This window comes from Equus quagga, chromosome 13 (assembly GCF_021613505.1).
Source record: "Equus quagga isolate Etosha38 chromosome 13, UCLA_HA_Equagga_1.0, whole genome shotgun sequence".
NCBI classification, from domain to species: domain Eukaryota; kingdom Metazoa; phylum Chordata; class Mammalia; order Perissodactyla; family Equidae; genus Equus; species Equus quagga.
The window spans coordinates 44,883,054-44,910,273 of record NC_060279.1 but is presented as its reverse complement, the minus strand read 5'-3'; the positions used below and the strand labels follow the sequence as shown (position 1 = coordinate 44,910,273).

General features: G+C 34.4%; 1 protein-coding gene across 1 annotated transcript in view; it reads left to right on the top strand.

Annotated features, from left to right (window-relative positions):
• The window catches only part of ITFG1 (integrin alpha FG-GAP repeat containing 1), a 283,980-nt gene that overhangs the window by 116,339 nt on the left and 140,421 nt on the right, over positions 1-27,220 (top strand). Inside the window, exons 9-10 of the mRNA XM_046680407.1 lie at positions 11,122-11,216; positions 14,284-14,453. Coding sequence (XP_046536363.1) covers positions 11,122-11,216; positions 14,284-14,453 — 265 coding nt within the window. The remainder of the gene's footprint in view (positions 1-11,121; positions 11,217-14,283; positions 14,454-27,220) is intronic.

The window sequence follows — 27,220 nt, the reverse complement described above, 5'->3', positions numbered from 1 at the left end:
GAAATGTGTTGACGAAAATAATCCATAACCAATCTATAAATGAAAATTTGGGAGAGTTTATTCTGAGCTAAAATGTGAGGACCATGGCCCAGGGCCTTTCTTCCCAAAGGAAGAAAAGGCACCAAAGAAGTGGGGTGTACAGAGCAGTTATATACCCCCAAATAGGATGTTTCACATATGATTGAAATGTCCCTTTTACAATAGTCACGAGGCCTCTCTGTCAGCGCAGCGATTGATGGAAACAGCAGGTAGGTCTGCTGTCTCGGTGACCACAGCAGGGTGGCAGGTCTGTTGTCTTGAGCTGGGTGGTCACAGGTGAGCTGGGTGGTCAAAGGCGAGTGCAGCAATCAGTTCCTAGCCTAGGGGAAGATGCTTATCCTTCAGGAAATGCCAATGTGGGGGGAAGTTGCACCTTTATCTTAAGGCCATTTGTTCTTGCCATAGTAAATGTTTAAAGCAGATATACAATGCGTGCTCAACGGCCATGGTCAGGCCCTTTTGGAAAAAGCAAAGTCAGGCCGAATTAGGTTTACACCAAATGGCTTCCTCATATACTCCAATATATACTATTGCTTGCCATTTCTATTTGTCAAATGTCTATATAAATGTGATAGTAAATGATGTTTCAATTATTTTGTGGATGAATAACCCTTTAAATCTCTCTGGTATCCATAGATAAACTGTTGCTCTAATGCAGGAGGTGGTTGGAAAGCCTTACATCAGTACTCTGACGTTGTGCAGTGACTTATGCCTAACAAACTGAATAATTACCTGGTTCTGGCCATTCCTAAATGAGAACCATTCCTAAATAGAGCCGACATGGTTGAAGGAACATGTGACTGGTGTCAAGTTTTGGTTCTTCCTCACCATGTGATCCTGGACAAATAATTTAAGCTTTCTGGGCCTGAATTTTCTATCTATACAATGATGGAGGTAAAGGACATAATTTTTATGGCCCTTTGTATTTCTAACATTATATAATTTGAAATCAGTGAGAAATTAATGTAATCAAACCTGATTGTTATGTTTTGTTGACTATTTAAAATAAAGGGATTAATAGTTAGGAAAGTATGTGAAAAAAACACTAGTATTAGGAGAGATCCTTATACTTCTTTAGGTAGAACATTTTGTTTTTAATTAATGCCCATGGAATAATTGCAGAGATCACAGCTGCCTTAGAATTCAGTGTTCACTTTGCTTGTGAACTTAACAAGTTCATAAAGTTCCATTTCCTATTTCTGCTTTGAAAAGGGTAGATAATAAAGATTTTAATCTTGAAAATGAATATCTTGTAAGAGTGATGGTATTATCACTGTTACCAGCTGTTTATTTCATCCATCCCCATCCTTCTGGCAAGAAGTTCACAGCCAACCAGTGAAACAGAATTCAGCCAGAGCTAGAAAAAGTGAACACTCTTTCAGACATTCCGTACAGAAGAATCTTCTATTAATATTTTGAGAGAGGAAACGCAGTTCTTAAAGACAGGGAGCTGATACCTGAGAGCTTGGTGTCCTAATAACTCGTTGGGTACTTGTCAAGTTGCACATTTGGTTGTTTAATAACTGACCTAAGTAAATTGTCACCCCACTGGAAATTATGACTACTCTACAATTGTGAAGGGAATTAAAGATGTTTAGCTTCTGAGAAAAAGTGCTAATTAGCTCATTGATTGTACAATCAAATGCCTAAAAACTTCTAAAGTACTTTTTTCATGGAAATTTTTAAATTAGCACTACTAGAATATTTACTTTTCAAAAGAATATTTCAAATTAGTCTACATAGTTCTGAAATTTGTCCTTTTTTTAATACTTTTAAATAACCCATGTTTATTTAAAATGTTGCCAATTATAAATGGATCTCAAAGTTGAATCTCCCAAAGCTACATATTTCAACAAAAGATGAATATAGGCAGAAGCTGTAGGAAAACCCTAATTAGTGGTTATTATCAATGTCCATTTTAATTCGGGTCGTTTTCCGCTATCTTCGGAGGTAACACCCTCATTCGTGCTCTTCACAGGAAACTAAAGGACCACAGCCCTTCCCTGCTCTTTTGAAGTGGCCACTCTTGGCTTATGTAAAAACAGCTATCTTTGACATCATAGCATCACATTTGACAACTTTGAATATTCATTGTCCTAACAATAACTACTATTTATTAAGCTTGTATATGCCAAGCACGATGCAAAGGGCAGTGGTAGAATGTAGGTTCTGGAGTCAGGCTGCCTGAGCTGTATTCTGGCTCTGCCTCTTACTAACTCAGTGATTATGGGCAGTTACTTAACCTCTGGGTGCCTTTGTTTCTTCTGTTAAATGGGGTAATAGCATAGGATAATAACACAATAGGGGTTATTATGAAGATTCAAGGAGATAACACATGTATAAAACATAACAGTTTTTGAACATAGTAAACACTCAGTGAATGCTTCCTAGTATCATCATCATCATTCAACATTGTCAAGATAATGTTGGAATGCTGTGTGCATTTTACAGATAAAGAAACTAAGGCAAGAAATGGAAAGTAACTTGCCCATGGTCAGACCGCTAGCAAGTGATAGCTGAGATTTGAACTCAGGTCCTTCTGACACCTCAGCCCATGTTCTAAAACTGTACTGTGGCCATAGTAGAAGTGGACTCTTGATAGCGTTTTAGAATGATATATGTGGAATCTTGTCTTTTCATTTTATGGATGGAAAAACTGAATTGACCGAACACCTTAGTAAGTGAACAATTCAAAAGCACAATCTTTCCCATTCCTGATCCACTGGCCTTTCTCCTGGCCCCAGACACGTGCACATATCCTGAGAATTCTTTGGGACAGCTTTCATGATATCTGTATTGATTCTGACCTCTGCCAAAATATAAAATACTGGATTGTTAGCATGTAATTAAAGCTTTTGAGTCTAAAGATTTCATCCTTAAACTAATTTTACTTGTACTGTCATTTTATGCTTCCTTGTTCTTATCAAAATAAGAGTTTGAGCCATTTTGCTGCCCTTTTTGCTTAAATGTGGATTTTCATGTTTAAATACATTTCTGTTCTTTTGATATTACAGCCTTATTTTGGATGCAAGATTGTATTAACGGAAAGAAACTAGCAGCCACTTTTCCCTACCCTATTGGGTGGATATTAATAAATGTATAAAGTAAAAAATAGGATTTTGTTTTAGCTTCTTGTTTATTTTGGAATTCAGGTTATGGATTTAACTTAGCTGGTAATTTGTCTTAATAGGTTACTTTACTAGTAGGATTAAAGACCACTGAAAGAAAAAAATTTAGTCTCTTTCATTGAGATGAGATAATCTTAAAATGATCCCACACACAGTTTCATGTTATATTGAGTGCCCTCAGCAAGCAAATACACAAAGTAATACTATTTGACTATCACTCAACTCTGGAAAATAAGAAGGGTTTCTAAAGTAAGCTAATCAGTTGCACAACAAGTAGAGTAGACTTAAGTCTTTTTTTGCTGTTTTACCAACATGGTCTTAAATAACGTATGGTTTGATTTTTAAAAATGTGTTCAGAAATTTTAAAGCATTGTTAATAGAGATATTTTCTGTTCATTTTATATGATAGATGAACATTGTATAAAAATTATATCCATGCATAGTGAAATAAACATACAGTGTTTATTTTTGGTAAGGAAAGCTAAAAGAATTATAATTTCACAGCACATTTGATAATTAATAAGAAATAATAGACATAGAGTTTTAGATTTAATCATAAGACTCTTAAGAACATCTAGTCCAACCTTCCTCTTCTCACCCTCTTCCCAGCTTCAGAAAGTAAGATAGACAAGGCCTTTGCCATGTAGAGTGTGGAGGAGACATTTCCACCACCATCTGCCCTACTGGTGCCTGGGCTGGATTTGGGCCTCTTTCCCCCAGTACTTCCCAGCTCACGGAAACAGTTGGCTTTTGCCTTTATTCACATAGTAGAGAGAGCAGGGAAAACTCAGAACGCAAAGTTGAATAGGTCATTACTTTGCTTGGTAAAATTCTTAATTAGGAAAAAAATCATTAAGACATAGTAGTCAAAGAATCAGTATATTCAGCAAAACAGAAAAGCATCAGCAGGCAAGTATCCTGGAGACATTATTGAAGCCTGATGGATATTTAGGATTGAAATGACAAGAAAAAATATTTCATCATTTCAATAAGAACAATAAATAGAATTGACAATATAAGAAGAAGTCATCGTGAAAGTCCTGTTTCATGGCCTGCTACTCACAAAGCCTAAACTTATGTGAGTAAAGCAAATTTGGTTACCTTTCTATATCCTTGGCCCCACCTCGCACTTTCCAGGATTACCATGTCTGATAGTAACCAGCAGCATCTTAAAGAATTATAGTTTTTCTCTTCTGATCATGTTCATCTTCTGTGACAATATGTGTTTCTTGTCATTGAAATCTGTTAAGGCCGTGACACTTTGTAGACTTGTCTTCAGTGGCATTTGTTTATTCATACTATATTTATGTGGGTATAACTTAAAGATCAGCCTGTGTGCTATTTAATATCTGAAGCAAAATAAGTAAACTGATGTACATATTCATAATTCTGTCTTTGATGTCATTTAAAAATGAATATTGTGAAGAAATTAAGTTTATCCTTTCCACATGATAATGTGATAATATATTCTTCTTTCCTTTTTTTCTTGAATTTTTAATTGATATAGCACCTGTTTCTCATTGTCATAATTTGGTTTATGAGCATTTTTAAAAAGCTAAAGAAATCTAAATATTTTCAGGCATGCCCTCTATTTTTTATACTAATCATCATTTATTTTAAAATTATGAATTTTTTTCCTAGAAAAACTAATCTGGCTATTATAGTGCAGTAGTTTTTATATCATATTTAATTAATTTTTGTGCCATTTAATTCTCTTATGTGAGTGATGTGTTCTTCTGAAAAGTGTAAAGTGATATACTTTATATATTACAGTGAAAGTAATAGTGAAGTGGATTTTTGGTAAATTTTTTTTATTTTAGTGTGTATTAATAATGAATCACAAAAAAATGTAGTTTTATATGTGAATACATTATCTGTCATATGTCTCACATATCTCTTGACAAATGTGATGGGAAAGCTGTTACTTCTACATATATTCTGGGTCTATTTCAGTGAGAAATGAAGTTTTAGAAATCCTGTGTAGAATTCTTTTAGTCTTTGGTCCTACATGTTAAAAGTTAAAGAAAGCCTTGAATTCTGTTTAGAACTTTCTACTGTTAATTAGTTATGTCACTTGTAGTATTTATATCTTGTATATGCTATAGCCACCATGAGTAAATTTTCCAGATGGTGGAAGGAGTCATTTTGACTTATTCCCCATGTGAGCTGTCATGACATGTTCTACTCTATAATTCAGAAATCACTGATGTATTTTTGTTACTGAACTCGCAGTTCCAGGTTACAGATCAAAATATTTAACCATTCTACTTACAATAGTTTTTTTTCCACCTATGGAGTAGCATTCATCAAATCCTAAATTGTTGCTTTCATTTTTCATGACCAAATGTTTCAGTGTTGCCTACTGGAAGCACTACAGTGGGTCCTGGAAGTGAGAACTCTGAAGAAAAAGCATCCTGTCTTTCTGGGAGTTACGCATTTTTTTACTCTATTGTCCACCTGCTGAGCACAGTATACCACTCTCTTAAGTACATACAGCATACCACAGTGATAGAGGGGATATACAGGGATAATGAACTGCTTTACAATTTTTTCCAAATTCTTTCCCCCACATTTAACTTTCACAGTGCCCCCTTGCAGTAGCCAAATTATGTTCCTTTTGATCATTTTACAGGTAAAGATGAATAATACAGGACATATTGAATTTCTTTTCTGAAAACTATGGATCAATCATTCAGTAGTGGTGTGGGTCAACTGGATATATGCATCTGTAAAAAAAGTACAGTTAGGATCATAACTGACATCTTATGCTAAAATAAGTTCCAGGTGAATCCAAGACTTAAAAGTCAAAACAATAATAATATCCCAAAATACTGTGAATTGGAAAAGCCTTTATAAGTTATAAGCAAAACCTAGAAGCTGTAAAGGAAAATATTAATAAATCACAGGCAAAAGAATAATTTACTTAATGTAGAAAAGACTCCTACAAATTGATAAGAAAAAGATCCACAATGTCATTAATAAGAAAACTAAAAATTAAAACCACAGTGAGATACCATTTTCACTTATCAGAGTGGCAAAAATTAAAATAACTTGATAATTCACTTATTGATGCAACCTCTCTGGCAAAGATTCTCAAAAGCATGGTCTAAAGTATAGACCCAGTGGGGGCGGGAGGGCTTCCTGCAACTCTTTCAGGGGGTCCACAAGGTCAAAACTATCTTCATAATAATGTTAAGATACTATTTGCCTTTTCCACAGTGTTGACACTTGCTCTCATAATGTAAAAGCAATGATCTGTTAAGCCGATTGCCATTTAGCACAAATCAAAGCAGTGGCACCAAATTTTATTAGCATTTGTTGTATTCTTCACCACCATAGTGTTATTCTTCACCACTCACAGTGTTAAAGAAGAAGGAGAAGGAGGAAGGAAATAAGAATAGTTTCACTTAAGAATGTTTTTGATGAAACAGCAAAAAACAATGATTTTGTTAGCTCTCAGCCCTTGAGTACACACCTTTTTAAATCCGTGTTGGGAAATAAGAAATATGCCTAAAACACTTCCACAGAGTATTGTGGTTGTTTTGATGAAAAGCACTGGTGTGTCTGAGTTGTCAGCTGAACTAACCACTTTTTTTTTTATGTAATACCATTTTTTACTTGAAAAAACAACTGACAGCCAAACTATGATTATTCTGACTTGGGGATTTGGTAGACATTTTCTCTGAAAGGAACAAAGTAAGCTTGTTCAAGAAAACAACTGACAAGAAGGTGCCAATGATAAAATTTGATCTTTCAAGCAAAAATTGGAACGTTGGAAAACTTTTATCTACTTCCATGAACTGAAAGCTTCCCACTACCTAAAGACTTTTTGGGTGGGATTGGTGGTGATATTAACAAATGTGAATTTGTGATATTGTGTAGTGAAATGTTTCAGCATTTGGAAGATCTACATAACTCGGTGAACCAGTATTTTCTAAGTCAAAGTTGTAATTGCTAAAACACTCATTCAAAGTGCAAGACAGACTACTGGATTTTAACTAGCAGAGTAGAAAAAGTTCGTTGATATGGCTTTAGATTCTTCATTGCTTTCTTCATTAACCTTTAAGGACTTACCACTTACTGAGTTTTGGTGGTAATATGGAAGAATATCCAGAGTTATCTGAAAAGACTGTTAAAGTACTTCTTCCAGCTACATATTTTCATATTTCTCAACCAAATCAACAAATTAAATACAAAAGCAGTATGAAAATCCAGCTTTTTTCTATTAAGCCAGATAATACCACACTTCTTGCAAAATGTTTTTGTTGAGAGTATAAAGGATTCTTGAGACTAAAAAGTTTGAGAACTACTCTTCTATGGAGATTAAACTAAAAGTTTTAAGTTCATATAACTATTGAAACAGTCATTCCCACTTTAGGAATTTTTACTACAGATATAATCTCACAAAGATGAGATAACACATGTACAGAGTTATTCATTGTTGGATTGTTTGCATTACTAAAAGGTTGGAAACAACCCGGTGAATGCACATCAGTTGAGAATTGTTTGTATTGAGATATATCCATACAACGTAATGCTATATTATATATGAAGCAGGTGTGAATTTATCAATGTGGAACAATCTCAAAGATATATTAAATCAAAAATTCAAAGGGCCAAAAAATGTGTAGGGTACACTACAGTTTGTGCAAAATTATATGTAGTGTATGTATGTGCGTAGACTACGTGTTGAAGGATATACAAGAAACTGCTAAAGTGGTTGCCAGTGTGGAGGGGAGCTGTGGGTAAGAGTAGGAGGAAGACATTTCTAAAAATCTGAATACCTCTTGAGCTGTTATAAAAAATGCAAAAGACAGCTGTATCTGTTCCCCAAAAAAATCCTAATATTTTAAAAATTATTTTTTTATTTCTTCCCTAAAATTAGATGGCTAATTACTTAGTAGGAGCTAAACCAGGTTAAAAATCCAAATCTAACTGATCCTGGTTCTACCTTCTTTCCATTACATTAAAATTGCCACACACTCTCACGGAGTGGCAAGACATTCACAGAAAACAATTGTTTTATGTAGTGGTCATTGTTTTGTTGCCGTAATGAGATGACCTGCCCAGGAGACCCAAGAATTTGCAGATGACTGGAGTCAGTTCCAAGAGGCTGGAGCAAAGCTCCTGAGGAAGGGGTACACTGAGTTTTAAAGAGGTAGCGAGAACAGTTTATTCTAAATGGAGGAGCGTGATCAAGACAGAAGTAGGAATACATACAGCACCCCTGCCATCAGTGGGAGGCCAGCATACAGCATGGTCCCCACACCTTACCATGCATCTGAATCAGCCAGAAAGTTGATGAAAATATAGATTGCTGGGCCCACCCTTTGAGGTTCTGGTTCATTAGATCTGGACAGGGGCCTAAGAATTCACATTTCTAACAAGTTCTCAGGTGATGCTGAGGCTGTGGGACTGGTGACTACACTTAGAGAATCAATATATTGAGAAATTGTGGTTTACAAAGGGATTTTAGCCTGCAAGAAAACTTGAGATATGTAATATACTGAAGTCCTGAGGAGAGACAGTCCGAAGTTATTAGTTCCTGGGCCTTCTTTAAGGAATGTGTGCCGAGTTCACAGATTGGTACCTCCATCAGCATGAATTTCTTCATAGTCTACTCACAAGGTCACATTATTTCCAAGAGAATTTTCTTAAATGAATCCTAGTTCCTAGCCTTGTGCCTCTGGTTCACGTGAAACTTATTTTTCTGAAACTACTTTCTTCCCTAGGCATAATAACTTATTAAAAAGTAAGATTCCTGTAGTCTGAGGTAAAAAAGATATGCAGATTATAAAAGACAAAGAAAGGCTATGGGAATATTCTAGATTAAAGGAGGCTAAAGATTAAAACTAAATGCAATTCCTACCCCTAGACTGGATCCAGTGTTAGAGGGGCAAAAACGCTATAAAGGACATTATTAGGTCAATGGACAAAATTGGTATATAAATAGTACATTAGATAAAAGTATTGTATCTGTGTGAATTGATTACTGTGGTTATGTAAGAGAATATCCCTATTCCTAGGAAATACGCACTCAAGTATTTAGGGGTAAAGGGCCATAATTATGTGCCTAATTATGTGCATGGTTCAGAAAAAAATTGATTTCATAGAGCACGTAAATGGTAAAACAAATGGGATAAAATGTTAACAACAGGCAAATCTGGTTAAAGGGTTTGCAGGTGTTCCTTGTACTATTTTCATTACTGCAATTTTAAGTTTAAATTTTTTCAAAATGAAAAGGTTTTTCAAAAAACATGCAGAAAAGTGAAACAAGTAAGATGTAGAAGGTTGTTTTCTTTAAGAGAGAGAAAATTTCCTTTGGGCATGAAGTTGTACTTTCAGAAAGCTTTTCTATCACTTCCCCTAAATATCAAGAAATAGCCCTTAGAGTCAGCCTAATGAGCACATTCTCTGATTGAGTTCTAGATTTCTATGACAATGTCTGTAAAATATTACTGATAATTTATACTAAGAGGCATGATTATGATTTTATCATGAGTTGGTTATATTTTTATTAGATGGTTATTGCCAGTATTAAATATCAGCTGGGTCTTGATCGAAATGCTTGTGGGAAATAGGAAACTACTTGGAAGAAGGAAACTAGGGGAAATGAAGAGTAAACCAGAATCTAATCTGAGTATTTTGCCATTGGGGTAAAAATAAAGGGCAGAGACTTAGTAACATTCTTCTAATTGGTCCCCCATTAATTTGCAATCAAATAGTTTGGCTTTTAATGAAGTCTGTGATGTAACTAGAGTCAGCTTATAAATCGCATTTTGCATTTAATTCTTTCTTACTTGGCTAGCTCTTTTTTATTTACCTTTTTGACCGTGATATATGTTGATGCCCTTGGAAACCGTTCTCCTTTCCAAGTATTCCTGCTAGAGTTGCATCTCTCTCTCAGCTTCTTTCTCAGTAGTCCAAATTGATAGACTGTCAAATCACAGATGTCCTCCAACTTTCAGTTATTAATTCAGCTATTTCATTTAATGTTATTCTCCTCTAAGTAAGAGTTTATTATCACAAATTGATTTTAATAATGAAGGTCATAAGTAATTAAACCATGAAGTTAAATGAAAGAACTTAATTTTTCTCCATGCTGTGCCTTTTACTTCACCTTGCTAAGGTCAACTTCCATTGGCTAAATTTTCATCCCACTCAGGCTAAAATTCTTTTTTTTCTTTTTGAATACATTATTGGAGACTTGATAGGCTTATTATACTTACATGTCTCTATCGTGTAAACCTGCTCAAGGAAGAATATTTCTTTATTGTTAATTCTATTTTTCTTGCCATCTGAAGTTCATGCTATATAAAAGACACAAAATTATGTGTAAAGATACATTTCAAATAAGCCCTATAATAATAGGTTACTATTAACCTGCTTACTTTCTTCTATGAGAGCAATGATTATTAAGTAAATAAGTCAAAAGCCACATTTTTAAAAATTGATGATTTTATTTTATTTTTTTTCCTTTTTCTCCCCAAAGCCCCCAGGTACATAGTTGTATATTCTTAGCTGTGGGTCCTTCTAGTTGTGGTATGTGGGACGCCACCTCAGCGTGGCTCAATGAGTGGTGCCATGTCCACGCCCAGGATTCGAACCGACGAAACCCTGGGCCGCCTGCAGCGGAGCGTGCGAACTTAACCGCTCCGCCATGGGGCCAGCCCCAAAATTGATGATTTTAACATTAGAGCCTGAAATGGGCTCTTTTTCCAACATTGGATACATATCTAACCATAGAAAAGTGAGCAATTTAAAACAAGACGTAGTCCGGGTAATAGGGCCAGAGTAATTTTTGTAATTGAATCACATTCATTACAAAGCCGTACATCAGATTCTTCAGTTTACCCAGATTGATGCACACTTTGAACACATAGGAAATTTAATCTGCCATGCAAGGACACTTTATTTTGTGGCTGTTATGGACTCTTGAAGTTTCTTTTGGCAGATGGAGATGGACACATGGATCACTTACTGCCAGGCTGTGAAGATAAAAACTGCCAGAAAAGCACCATTTACTTAATGAGATCTGGAACAAAGCAGGTATATCAGCCTGTGTTTTGTTTTTTACACGGGAAGATTTGCGCTAAGCTAACATCTGTTGCCAGTCATCCTCCTTTATTCTTTCTTCTCCCGTCCCCCAAAGCCCCAGTACATAGTTGTGTTTAGTTGTCAGTTCTTCTGGTTCTTGTATGTATGTGAGCCACCGCCACAGCATGGCTACTAACAGACAAGTGGTATGGTTCCACACTCAGAAACCAAACCCAGGCCACCAAAGCAGAGCACGCAGAACTTTAACCGCTAGGCCATCAGGGCCAGGTCAGCTTGTTTTTTAATGTAAAAAGACTTGAGTGCTTGAAAAACATCTTCAGAGATTAGAAAAGGTATCTGAAGAATCAGAACAGAGAGAAACCAAAAATAATTTATTGGCTTCTTCATTTTAACTTAATTAAATCTATTTTTTATTGCTTTATAGATGAAAAAAGTACTATTATGATCATTTCTGGTGAAGAAACCCATTCTTGGTCTTGTAATTAAATATCTGTTAATCATTTATGGGCTGTGAATATGGTAAAACACACTATAACTATAATAAAGGGTTATGTAGAAGGACATTGTATCCATTTTCAAGGCTAATGTTGTTTTTATTTGGGGTATCTAGATCTGTTTCATACTCTCCTGCTAACTTTTTACCTGTATCTTGTAGGTAAACAATGTAGAATCTGATAGTCACTGTAAAAGATTAATATGGGAACAATAGATTATGACATTGAGAATTTTTCCATGTTGATAACACCTAAAAGGAAACCATTAGTATACTAGTAGAATTAATCAGTTTTATTTTCTCTTTTGGGATAATAAATGATAGAACAACATATTGACTTCTATAGCCCTTATAGGTAGGAAACATCACATGTTACACTAAGACACTAAACAAAACACATCTTCGTACAGTCAGCATTCTAAAAACATTTGACTAATACACTCGTAAGTTTTATTATCTTGAACTTTTAAGTTTTGCATCACTGAAAACATTAGGTCAAATAACACTTCATCATTGCTTCACAGGTATAAATAAACCTAGTAATTACAGCCTGTCTTCAAGTGACGGACTACTGAAAGAATATTTTCAAATTAGACAGTCAGCTCTCTGTGAGAAGATAAATGTCACAGCTCCTTGGTGACTGTTAAGGATATCATATTAATGAGAAACCTTTTTACTTTTTAGACCTTAGTACATTTACCTTAACAGGAATACTTTATCCTCATTAATAAACTGTCAGCCTAGTCAGAAATTTGTGATAACGTGACATTTTGTAAAATTTCTTATCTTCTTCTAAAACAAAACCAACAGTTTTTTTTCAAAGTCAAGTGAAACATTAAAACATTTTGATGATATATAGTACTTACTTTTTTGCTTTAAGAAAGATTGAAAAATTGATTAAAGATGCAGATGAGTTTTTTAAAACAGCCCATTTTCTGTAAATATATTTTTATCATTAAACTGTTTTTTTTCTTTTTGCCTTGGCAAATTATGCTTTCTTTGGAAACCTAGAAAATGTTCGGGATACCTGTGTTCTAAACTCTTTTCAAGAACCCATTTTTGATATGGTTCGGCTTGGGACCATGTAAACGATTCACCTGCTTATAAGAAAAAACACATCTGCAGGCATATTTGGCATCCTGTCATTTCAAGCCAGCTGCACCTGCTTCTGTTTGGACACCTCCAGGTTGTGTCGCAATATCCATACTCTTAGCTAATTATGGACACATCTATAATTTTAATGGCATATTTTCTGCTCTTTCAGATTTTCAGTTTGCATTAGGTTATTAAAAGTGAAAATTCAGGGCCGGCCCAGTGGCGCAGTGGTTGAGTTCACATGTTCCACTTTGGCAGCCCAGGGTTCACTGGATCAGATCCTGGGTGCAGACCTACGCACCACTTATCAAGCCATGCTGTGGCAGGCATCCCACATATAAAGTAGAGGAAGATGGGCACAGAGGAAGATGGGCGCAGATGTTAGCTCAGGGCCAGTCTTCCTCAGCAAAAAGAGGATTGGCAGCAGATGTTAGCTCAGGGCTAATCTTCCTCAAAACAAAAAAATAGTGAAGATTCAGGCATTCAGAAGAGAAAGGGATTTCCAAAAGCTCATTTTGAAATTAACATAGTCTCTGTTCTTTAGAATCAACGTAGAAAGAGAAAATTTACTAGAAATGGAGCTTCTGGCTGTTTTAGTGAAAAAGCTTGTTCTCCTGAGTTGGCCGAGCTTGTCAAGACTGTTATCATTTGGAAAGCCTCAGAGCTTCTTGGCTCTGAGGATGATGACTCAAGTCATCATCATGTATAGGAGGCACAGCAGGAAAACAAGGGAGATTGTCATGTTCTAACTTTCTTCCTAAGCTGGTCCTCCTGAAAGGACATGAGTTTAGATGATATTACACTTTGCTTTAATTTTTAAAAATATTCATTTGAGGTTATATGTCCACTCAACACAGATTTTTTTTTAAAGATTAGTTTTTTTGTTTTTTGCAGGGCAAGATTCGCCCTAAGCTAACATCTGTTGCCAGTCTTTCTCCTTTTTCTTCCTTTTTCCCCCTAAAGCCCCAGTACCTAGTTGTGTATAATGGTAAGTTCTTCTGGTTATTCTCTGTGAGCCGCCACCACAGCATGGCTACTGACAGACGAGTGGTGTGGTTCTGCACTCAGGAACTGAACCCAGGCTGCCAAAGGAGAGCACACTGAACTTTATCCGCTAGGCCGTCAGGGCTGTCTCTCAACCCAGATTTTAAAATGGGAAATTCATCTATGTGATTATTAACATCAGTTCATCCTAAGATTCTATGATTCCATGAAAAACCTTGTAAGGCTCCTTCTACCAGTTCAAGGGAAGATGACTAGTGATAAATTTTAAAGGAGACTGTTTTTTTTTCCCAGTGTTAGTTACCTATTCATCAAAGTTAATTGTTATAATATCCTACCATATTGTAGAGATAAAGAAGTAAGATGATGCTTATCTTGAAGAGTTTTAATGGATCATCTGTTTTGCAAATGGTGAATTCTTTTTCTAAAAGAACTGTAAAATCTAATTTTTTTCCTCTAAATCCATAGTGGGTTCCAGTCTTACAGGAATTCAGCAATAAGGGCACCCTCTGGGGCTTTGTGCCATATGTGCATGAAGAAGCAACTGAAATAGAAATTCCAATTACCCTTCGTATTGGAGACTACAACATGGATGGCTATCCAGATGCTCTTGCCATACTGAAGAATACATCTGGAAGGTATGGAAATTAAGTCAAATGAGGAATATTTGTAAAATGTCTTCACTTTGACACTTTGTAAATGAATAGGAGTTAAATATGGGTTAGTCTCTTAAATAAGGAACACGATGAGCTCAGTTCCATACATGGTTCCTGAACTTTTCATAACTGCTGAGAATACCTGTTCTTTTTCACAGAATTATTTTCTGTAGAATGAAATGAACATCTAATCTAAACTACAAAGCTTATTTTTCATTCAACAAAACCTGATCTTTAAAAGATCAAAATCTTTTATTAGCCAATGACCCAGTTAGATTTTGAGACTGAAGACCATGATGCTTAAGAGCTGAGCCTGGGCTTCAGTCTCGGTCTCGCCACTCACCACCTGTGTGACCTTGAACAATTACCTAACCCTCATCTGTAACATGAGAGTAATGTACCTCTGTTGTAGAGTTGCGGTGAAGATTAAATGAGGTAAAAATAAATGAAGCGATTAGTAAGGTACTTAGCATGTACTCTCAATGAATGTTACCTTACTCTTGCTTGTTTTGTAATGGCATTGAAAATTCTAACGTGATTATTGATATTGTTGGTATATATAAAATGTATGAGTACATTGATTGTGTTATTTGTGATTTTGAATGCTGTAGATACATTTTTTCCCTTAAGCAGAGGTAGATAAACCAATATAGTGAAATTCAGAATTAGCCTGAATCTTGGGATATTCCATAAATATGACTCTTCCTAAATTTTAATATCGGATTGTTTTCTTCATATCATGATTAGTTGTATTTCTTGGTCCTTATTCCTTCTTGCCTGCTGTATCATATCTATCCATAATTTTTATTCTGAGCATTAATTCATTTGTTGACCCTGGAATTAATGATGATTCAGCTCCACATTTACTATCAGGCTTATGATGCAATACAACTTCTCTGGAAAAAATCAGACCTGTTGTTGATTTTAACACCAAATTGTCTAGAAATCTGATTTTTAGAGAAACATACATTATCAGTGAGTATCCCTAAGTATTTATGTAAAATGATGGACAGTCTGTACCTAAGCTTTTCGAAAGACCTTGATTTGAAATTATAATTGCTCTGAATTGTGTTTGCAGACTTTTCCAGGGACGTAATTATCATGCTCCGTAATGCAGAGTGTATGTACTCACAAACTGTGTGTGTGAAGCAAAGCTGACGTAACCAAAAGAAATCTTTGACTTGAATGTGACTGTTGTTCCTTTTAACTTTATAGTGACACATAAAAGAAATGTAAAATTGCTTTATTTGGGACATTAACCCTATTCAAAAGAATAAGAAATTACATCTTAAATTCATTTAAGTCTATGATTACTCATCCTTAGAAGAACATGCAATTTTATTTTTGTCATAAAAGTTTATCAATATTTTCTCTTCTAAACCTTCACATATTTGACTTAAGTTTCTTCACCATTTAGTAATAATGATGGTACCAACAGCTAATTCAGCAGGGAGCACTATAGCTCTACAGGAAAAATCAGACAAGAGGCAGTCATAGACTCTTGATGCTTTTATAGAAGCAGTTGTTTAAAACCCAGGGTTTCTTTTTTGTTCTTCTGAGATAGAAGAGAGGTGAAGGATAGATTTCAGTGCATCTGAGTGTTCGTTAAATCACTAGATGAGAAATGGGCCTATACTTGAAAAGGAGATGTGTCTAGGAGAATTCAGTGTAATAAAATTTTTGAAACATAGAAGAAGGAAAAAGAGACATACTGTGCATTATAGTTCTTTCCTACATGAATTCACTTTTGTTGAGAAAGCATTTTATAATTTTTAATTGATTTCAAGACTGCTACATTGCTGAGAATTAGTTCCGGGTTGATGTTTCTAATTTGAAGCGTTGCTATCTGGAGAACTGTGTCTCCTTTTTTCCTGCAAGTTTGAAAATCAGGTAGAGATTAACTATGCTGGTGAGAATAAACTCCGCAACATGTATTTCATAAAAAGAAATTTTGAAGCCATGGTTTGTTAACTTGTTTTGTTTTTTTGTTTTTGTTTTCAGAAGATAGCTGTTGTTTGGGTTTCTATTTGTACTTTATTTTATAGTAAAAATCTAATTTGTCTAAGTTAACCTTTAAAATCATGTTACATGAAAATCATCTCTATTAATGGCATTTGAGAGAGGCAGCAAGTGGTGCTAAACAAAACAACATGGTTCAAGATCAGCTGTTTACATCTGGGCCACCACTAACGGAAAGCCTATTTTTTTCCTTGGCTGTCCCATTGCTACTCACTTGCCCTGTGTTTAGTTATGTTGTCTTAATTCTCTGAATTTTCTTTTTTTTTTCAGAGAAAAAAGGCAAACTTAACATGATATTGTTCTAATCGTGTACTCTTAAGCCAATAATAATTCTATTTTTAGAATTTTTTAAAATTTCATTTATAAGGTAACACTGAAAAGATGTTTTATGTCCTAAGCCTTTAGTATAGAACTGAAAAACTTTTTAAAAGAAACTGAAGGATAAATTATAATAAATAGGAGATCTAAGCCTAAAATTAGATTTAAAAAATTTAAAACAAAGGGTTTCAGCAGCAAAGGGGCAGATTCTGAGTATCAGCCATAATAGCACCCAAAACCTGTTAAATGGTAAGCAAATCAATTAATGTCCAAATTCGATATATTCCTTGTTAGTTAATGCCAGGAAGAAACAACTTTAGTTATAAAGTGATTTTCATACATATTACTTGACAGTAACTTTTTATAGGGTGGTATTATCTTTATTTTATAAATATGAAAATAGTCTCAGATAAGTCAGACAATGTGTCAGAGATCACACAGTTGCAGTCAGGACTTTCAGCTCATGAAATCTAAATCTTTTTTCTTTCCCTGTAAGAAAAAAATTTAGAAGGAAGGAAGTAGTAGATAAGCAAAAATAACATGTTTTTGCCAGAGGTTAAAAGTGATAATTTGGTCAGATAGTAAATATCACTCTGACAAGAGAAAAAAGGAGCAAGCTGGAGACAAATAAAATTCAGAAGTTTTGTGAGCCCTGAAGAAGAAAAAATAAGTATCTGTCTATATATTCCATGGCAATAGTTCCTCACCACAACTGCTTGCTGTCAAAGGAGATTATGTGCAAGCAAGTGGTCTCTTATGTTAGTAATTCAGAAACCAGAAACCAAACTCTTGTCAGGAAACTAATTGCTGGGGACTTCTGCTGAAGGTGTTAGCTACTTATCCGTTCAGTATAATCTGCGTTTGCATCTTCACCCTTGGCTTTATAGAATAATTTAGCTTCACATTGATACACTGACTCACCAAGAAAAGTTTACGTTATGTTCCAGATGTTCTGCTTTAGAAAGCAAGGAGAGTCATAGTACAGGAACCTATATCTACTGGAACATTTCTAACCACTGTTTTTTTCATTTTCATTATGAAATGTATCAAAGGGTTTCATCATCATTTTAAAATAAATCAACCCTCTTACCAATTTTATATTTTATACTTCAAATGATTCACCATAATTTTTGTTTAAAATAAAGTTATTCATCATCTCTTTCATGGAGGTAACAATGCAGCAGACTTCCTAATTTGCAGCAAAAGAAAAAAATGTCCCGTGACTATTCTACCTGTGAATGTTTAGTGGTAGTTTGCAAAATAAATCTTGATTTGCTGTGTCACATACCATATCAGTGCTGTTCTCTCTTCAGATGTTACTGGAGAGGATTGCCTGTGTCTCACCTTATAACCTTATCATTGTCTTGTGACCTAAATCATTAACTAGTCTTTAGTTAAGGAAGGTAACTCTGGGTAGGGAAGTTATCTGCATTCATAGGTTATTGAAGACAAAAGAATATCTTTGCTTAGAGTATTTTAAAATTGCAGGTAGAGGTAGAGCAGGGTTGTTTTTGTAAAATATTTGTTTTCAAAATTGAAAAGAGTGTTGAATTCAAGAATCATAATCATTTTACTGCTTGGATTTAAGAAAATTCATTACTTTCTCCTCTGCAAGTTATCGTAAAGCCTCTGGGAGTTTCAATATGTGATTTTTTAGTATCAGTTTTTACAATACAGAATATCTTATCAGGCTTAAATTTACTTTCATTTTTACTCTATTTATGATCAAATATCTTGTTCAGTAGTCTTGAAGAACTCATACTGTCTCATCATTGAAGAACTCACAGTGCTGTGTTAGCTAACCTTCACTCGCCACCCAGCTCCAGCTTCAGTAGTTGGAGTATGTAACAATCATATTTTTTCTACAATAAGGTTGCCTATTCTTTTGTCCTGATGAATCCCATATTAAAATCCTTAATCCCCTACTAAAATGAGAAGAAAGACCTACTAGTCAGTTATGAGGGAAAAAATTATGTAGTTATTGAGCTAAAACACTGGCAAGCTCTGTTAATTCCAAAAGGAGATATATTAAATATTATTTGCTCTATCACCAATTTTTAATCAATCTATTAATAATTACTCCTGCACACTAAATTCATTGGCATAACATTGCATTCTTCTATAATTTTTACATTCCTCTGAACTGTGGGTATAGCCCCTTCATATTTCTAATGTTATTTGCCGTTTTTGTTTCATTCATCAGACTTGATAAAGGCTCCATTTTATTACTTCATTCATGTCTTTGTTTTTGTTGTTATTATTGTAGTTGCCCAAAGAATCACTTGTACTTTCAATTATAAGGTGAATTTTTCCATAAACATTTTACCTCTGTTTTTATATTTAATTCCTTCTTGTTTTGCTTTCTTTAAGTTTATTTTTTGGTTTTGTGTTTTAGTTTATTTCACTGAATGCTTCGTTAATAGATTTTTGCCCTTTTCTTATTTTCTAATAAGCATTTTTAAGACTAAATATTTCCTATATACTTGGCTTTATACCACATATTTTGATATTTGGAGCTTTCTTTGTTCTTTTTTTTTTTTAATTTTAAGTTTCTCTTAACCTAAGACTTATTTAAAAGATGTTTTTAAATGTGCACATAAATATGTTTGAGGAATTGTTTTGTATTGTTTTGAGGTTTGAGTCTGTATTTTTATTGTTTATTCTTAAAGTTATTGCATTGCAAACATAAATGTGTCTTGTGCAATACCTTTCAAAACTTGTTGAGATTTTTCTTGTAGTTTTAACAGATAGCTCAATGAATGGTTATTTGAAATATCATTCATGTTAATTATGTTATTTAAATCTTCTATATACCCTTACATATTTTTTATGTTCTTTTAAGGGAATCCTTCACTATGAATGTAGACAGTTGGTCAGCTTCTCTTTTTTCATTTATTTGCTTGAAACCTTGATTATTAGGTGCGTAAGGTTTTATGACTGTTTTGTCCTCCTCACTTCTTTTATTAATCGTGAAATATCTCTATTTTTCCATTTAATTCTTTTTGCTTTGAATTCTTTTCCTATAATATTACAATTTCTACACTGTTTCTTTTCTCAGCATTTACCAGACATGTATTTCTATCCCTTCATTTTCAACTTTTATGTGATATTTTATTAAGGAAAAAATTGCATCTAAGTAAATTGCAAAGATTTTAAATATATAACTTGTTGAGTTTTGCTAGTGTTTGTCCCTGTGTAACTAGAACTCCAGTGAAGATATCACACCAGAAAATTCTCTCATGCTTCTTTTCTTATTACTCCCCAGCCTTATAGGTAACCAGTGTTTTGATTTCTGTCAACATAGGTTGGTTTTGCCTGTGCTTGAACCCCAGAACACTGCTGAGAGTAATTAAAGACGATCTAAAAAAATAGACAGAGATACCATATTCATGCATCAAAATACTCAGTGTTCCTGGAAGGTCAAGTTCCCTCCAGCTTGATCTACAGACTGAGTGCAATTCCAGTCAAAATCCCAACAAGCTGCCTGTGGAAATTGACATGCTCATTCTAATGTTTATATGAAAAAAACTAGATTAGCTAGATTAAAAACTTAAAAGTCAAAATTATCTTGAGGAAAGCAACAAAGATGGAAGACTCATGCTACCTGACTTGAAGATTTACCATGAAGCTGCAGGAATCAAGACACTGTAGTATTTGCAGAAGAATACACACAGAGATCACTGGGACAGAACAGGGAGTCCAGAAATAGATCTATATAGATTATGGTCCACTGAGTTTTTTACATAGGTGCCAATACAGTTCAATGTGGAACATATACAAATGACCAATAAATATACGAAAAGGCATTCAACGTTATTGGCAATTAGGGAAATGCAGTTAAAGCTATTATGATATAATGGCTTTCACGCCAACTAGAATGGTTGCCAGCAATTTAAAAAAACCCAATAACACCAAACGTTGGTAAAGATATAGAACAACTGGAACTCTTATACACTTTTTGATAGGAATGTAAAATTGTACAACTATTTTGAAAAACTCTGGCAGTTTCTTATGAAGTTAAACATGTACCTCCTGTGATCTAGCAATTCGATTCCTAGGTACTTATGCAAGAGAAATGAAAACTTTTAAGTTCACAAAAAGACATAAAAGAATGTTCATAGCATCTTTATTCATAATAGTACCAAATTGAAAGCAAATCAAAGGTCTCTAAGAAGAAAATAAACAAAAGACAGTATATTTATACGATTTAATAATACTCAGCAATTAAAAAAAGTAAATTACTGAAGAAGGGTAGTCGGCAATATGGATGAATCTCAAAAACTTTAGGTTAAGTAAAAAAAAGGAGTACCTGATGAGAGTTTGAAAAACTGAATATATGAGTCTCTGTCTCTTAATAGTAGAATTTAACCCATTCAAAGCAGTATAATTTAGTGGTTAAAAGTTTGGACTGTGGAGCCTAGATTCAAATTCTGCCTCTACAGTGTATTAGCAATGTGATCATGGAAAGTAACAACCTCTCTGTGTTGCAGTTTTAATATCTGCTAATGAGAATAATAATAGTACCTCCCTCATGAGGTTATTGTGAGGATCAATGAGTTAACATATGCAAAGGACTTAGAACAGCGCGTGGCACAGCATATGTTCTATGTGAGTGTCTACTATTATTTTGATTATTTAATAATAATATTTTGTGGTCACATGGTTTGATTTATTCTTGCCAATTTATGTTTTGTATTCATTGTGTTTTTTTCTCAGTTTTTTCCCCTCTTTTCTGCCCTCTGTTGGATTGTTCAAATTTTTCTTTTTTCATAGTTTTCTGTGTGTGTGTTTTGTTTTTTGTGTTTCTCTGTGAGGAAGATTGTCGCTGAGCTACCGTCTGTGCCAATCTTCCTCTATTATATATGGGATGCCACCACAACATGGCTTGACAAGTGGTGCTTGGTCCACACCCGGGATTGGAACTTTCGAACCCCGGGCCATCAAAGCAGAGCACGCGAACTTAACCACTGGGCTGGCCTCTTCTTTTTTTATAGTTTTAAGATGATTTGTATATTATAAGTTTCATTTCTGCTGTGGCGGTTGCACTTAGATGTTTAGTACATATGTTTAAACTTTATTTTTAATGAACTGTTAGAGACATGGTAGTACCTAAGACAAGAATCTAGGATGCATTCAGTTCTCCCCTGACCCCAGTCACTCCCCATTCAGTGATATCACCACCATGTTGATATCATCCAATATTTATTTATTTATGTACTTATTTCTACATTTTGTTGCTATAATTGTTTACACTTGGGTACAAAGTTCCCTAGTTTCTTTGATCACCATTGAACACCGTGTCTTCCATTCTTTCTTTGATTTGTGTATTATTTTTCTGGATACATTATCAAATAATTCTATCAGAGAGAGTCTGCAGACTCTTTCTGTTACCTTGCATGTCTGAAAATTTCTTTATTTTTCTCCAGCGGGGATGCTAACTTGGCAGAGTATAGGATTCGGGGTTTAAAATGATTTTGTTTTACATCCTTAAAGATACTTCGCCATTAAATTCTAATACTCGCTTTTGCTAGTGGCAAGTCTGATATTAGTCTGATTGCTCCTTTGCAGGAACCCTCTTTATGTTCTAAGATACAGCTTTGTACTTTATCCACAGTGTTCTAAAATGTTACTAGATTGAGTCTAATTGTGGCTCCTACTTCTATAAATTTCTTTTTGTTCTTTATGGGTTTTTTTAATTCTCTTAGGTTTTTCTTGTTTGTTCATTTTTTCTGAAGCTTATGTTAGAACAAACAAGAGAGCTTCTGGATCTGTCCTCTCTGTCTCACCCTCTCACCCCCTCACATTTTTTTATCTTTTTTCTTTTGTGCTACGTTCTAGAAGAATATTTGGGTCTACTCACTACCTTGATTATAGAACTGAATAAGATAGAATTTTGGGTTTAATCACTATAAATTACCTGTCACCACTGTGAAAACAACTCAGAAGATATGACTTACTAGCAGTGGGTCAGGAGCATCATCTTTGTAAGCATTTTATTTGTATAGGACAGCCCATCATTAATTACAGAGAAAGAGTAGTGAATGAAATATGAGTGTATATGCTAGTCTTTCCAAACAGACTATTTTGATAAATTTCATTACTTGTACCCTGTTGCTACCAAGATAAATTCCAATAAGCATTTTCTGTATAATTGATGAGTGCTTTGCTAACTTTGTTTTTGCATAAAATTATACTGTTATAAAGTAAACTAAGCTTTTTAGCTGTTGATTCATCAGCATATACAGTTAGCTTTTGTAAATGGAGGGGAGATGCTGGGAAAGGAGAAAGGCATTCTGGAATAGTATGATTAAATCCATTTTATTTCATTTTAATCAACTTTCTTACAAAGTTTTATGGACTCCCAGGAACAGTGACACTGTTCCTTCAGAAGAACAGTAACATGGAAGATTTTCAGCTTTTATTTTTGTAATTCTTACCAGCTGTATGAATCAGACTAATGATGTTAGAAACTGGCTTTATGGAATCTATTTCCCAGGATGACAGAGTGGAAAATGGGTCTCCTAACAGTCCATGAACAAGACAAGACTTAGATTCAGACCTCTGTGTTATGTGTGTACTTGCAGTAGGTATGTCAGTCAAAGAAGAAATAAAACACAAATGGAGTTGAGGTTTTTTTCCCCAAATTTTTGGACAGCATTTATGCCAAAAAGAATTTAAGTGAGAGTACATTGTGAAATGTGTTTCTTCCACTACATTATATATCACATAAGATTAAAAGAAATGTTTATTTCTAAATGCAGTTTAGGAGAGAAAGAAAAGAGCGTGGACTTCGGACTTGAGTTTAAATGCCCGTGCTGCCACTTAGGAGCTCTGTCTCCTTCAGCAAGGCATTTAGCCTATTTATATATCTATAAATCTATAAAATAAGAATGGTTATACCTACTCTGCAACTTTCTTGTGACGTTGAGTGAAATACTGTTCCTTCCCCTTCCCCCTCAAGCTTACCTTATTAAGAAACCTATGCGTATTTAAGCTAGACTGTCAACAGCATGAATGTTGACTCTAGTTCCAAGATATCTGTGACAGCCAGGTGACCTCTGACCACCTGTAGACCCCACAGATTATTGTCAGGGAAAAGTCCGATGGCTATTCTATTCCTGTTACTTTTGAACCCCATAGAGCAGTTTATTTATATGTTAGAAAATTTAAAACATATCAATCTAAGCATCTAAGTATTTTGTTCAAACCTAAGTAGTTTAGTCAGATTGGAATTTTTTTTTTCGAAATACAGCATATTTATTTGGAAAATAGTAGTTTCAAAAAAATCCCACAGATTGGAATATTTTAAGTAAGGATGGAATCAGTTGACACCTTCCAAAGGAAAATGAGTAACACTAAAAGAGGGAATTAAAAGATAATTAGCCAAAAGTTTTCTTCTATTGATTTCAGGAAGCAACTTAAAATTTTCCAAGTATTTCCAGACCCTCAGTTTGCAGCCTTTTTCTCTCTGAGGCCGATAAATTAAATGCTGTAGCAGATCACTGTGTCCAGTGTTGTTACACATGACTTTAAAAAAATAATAATAATAGGTCTGTGGTAGCAAGATCTATCTTTTTATGTATGTCTGTCACATTTTCTCACTTTATCAGCAAAGAGAGAGGGACAGTCATAAATAATAATATACATAAAGAATACATAATGAAATTATAAATTAATTTTATCATCCATTGCCTTTTTATCTTTGTCACTAAATTAAATATAAATAGAATTTTTAAGGGCTGGGCTATTTTTTACACAGGACAGTCTTGATTCAGAATAATTGTTCTCTTCATCCTCAGTATCCACAATATGCAAACATACCAAATAGAAACGAGGTAGCAAGGCGGTATGGCACAGTGCAATGAGAATTAGATTTGATGTAAAAAGATTTGCCTTAGAGTCCTGACTTTCAGTCATAAGTTTCTCATCTGTAAAATGAAGCAAATATTTGTGCTGCATTACAGAGGAGTTGTCAATAAAATGGATGACATATGCAAGAGGAAGCTTCCAAGTATTTTATTAAATTAAACCTCTATTTTAATCTTTAATTTCTTGATAACAGTTTTTGACCACTCAAAGTATTTACAGTGATTAAATTTACTACACTTAGAGATTACATTATTGAGATCTTGCGTATAGTATGATCTCCTTTAAATGTACTTTATATTTGGCATTAGCATTGCTGAAAAGAAATAAGACCAAGAAGATAGGTCATAGCTAAAGAAGAGGCCTGTTCCTTGGTGTAACACTTCTATTAAGTGAAATATTTGGGAGAGATGCTTATGAGTTGTTTTAAAAGAAAAGATTCAGATTTCTCTAGCCTGATAAATATGAACACAAGTTTTGACTCTAACACTTCTGTTAATAGGAAAAAAAATTAACACAACTTCCTGAAGAGCAGGATTCTTAATGAATCAGAATAATAACCTATATATTTTAGAAGAGGTTGCCTTTTATTTTATTTATTCTTGTGCTTCCTTTCCAATTTTCTGCACCACAGCATTCTCTTTTAACCAAAAGAAACGTTATTTTTTTTTTGAAGAGTCACTTGGAGGAAGTGGACATGATCACATCCATATGGTTGGCTGCCTCCTCAGTGTCTGGCATCCATGTGAAAATACCTAATGAAATAAGTTGAGAGTTAGGGCAGTTCTGAGCTTATCAAATCCTATAATCTGTTAATAAAAACTCTGGCTGATTCTCGTCAACCAATAAAGTGAGACCTAACAAACAAAATTTGAACTGAGATCTTTGAAAAGTTTGTTAGAAACATGAAGCAGAAGAAGATGAAATGGTTCTCTGATACTCTGTCAAATCATTCAGTCATTCTCTAAATTTTTATCATTTATCATTTGTCAGTATTATAAAATATTTGGCTAGGGACCAGCCCGGTGGCGCAGCAGTTAAGTGCGTACGTTCCACTTCTCAGCAGCCTGGGGTTCACCGGTTTGGATCCCGGGTACGGACATGGCACTGCTTGGCACACCATGCTGTGGTAGATGTCCCACGTACAAAGTAGAGGAAGATGGGCACGGATGTTAGCTCAGGGCCAGTCTTCCTCAGTGAAAAGAGGAGGATTGGCAGGAGTTAGCTCAGGGCTAATCTTCCTCAAAAAAAAAAAAAAATTGGCTAAAGAAATTAGAAATATCACTACTCCCTAGTAGAATTTATTTACTTTTGCTCTTAATTTAAAACAGACTCACTAAAGCATTTATAGATTTGACTTTATTTTAATGTATTAATCCCGATTTTCTCCAAATCACGTTTGCAATCTCACTTCTAGATGTGTATCCAATAGAATTGAAAACATGTTTATGCAAAAATATGTGTATGAATGTTCCTATGTATTACTCATAAGAACCAAAAGTAGAAACAACCCAAATGTCCATCAACAGATGAATGGATAAACATACACTGGAATATTATTCATCTCAAAAAAGGAATGAAGTACCACATTGATAAATCTTGAAAACGTTATGCTAAGTTAATGAAGCCAAACACAAAGGCCACATATTATATGATTCTACTTATTTAAGATTTCCAGAATAGGCAAATCTATGGATACAGAAAGATTAGTGGTTAACAGGAGGTAGGAGCAGGGAGGAATTAGGACTGACTGCTAATAGGTATGGGGTTTCTTTTTGGGGTGATGGAAATGTTCTGGAATTAGTGGTGATGGATGCACACCAGAGTGAATATACTAAAAACCGCTTAATTATACACTTTAAAATGGTGAGATTTTATAACACTTGAGTCATGGCATGGATTATGCCATGCACATGAATTTTTTTCAAAGAAATATATCAAAAATAGTACATTTATTTCTCTCTTGGCTCTCCAAGGAACACAGAAAATAATGAGAGCAGCAATGAGGAAAGTGATCATAGTTTACCTGTCCCCTTCTGAAATGATCTGACAGGCAGTTGAAGACTCTAATGAAACAGCTGTTCGGGTTTTGTTTCTTTGTTTGAAGAAAAAAATTATTATAAGAACATTTATCTGTTATCTCTTTAGATGATGGCTACACTGTAACTGAAACAGATATTATAGAAATTAAAATTGTTTCATCTATCCGCATTAAAATGCTTGTGAATATGAGAAAAGAGTACTGTTTTCTAAGGTTACTATGTAATGAACAAAGTGTCTGCTTAAATAAGTTGTATATATCTGTGACTAGAGAGAAGTGGTATATCTTACAGGTGCTCTGTTTCTTGCTAGGATATTGGAATACTTTTGTACTACTTCATAACTAATTTTTTTATAAATGTATAATTCTTTCACACCCTTGAGATATAATACACATACCATAAAATTCACCCATTTAAAGTTTACAATTTAATGACTTTTGGTATATCCACAGAGTGGATCCACAGTTTTAGAGCACAGTCAATTTTTGTTTCCCAAAAGAGAAA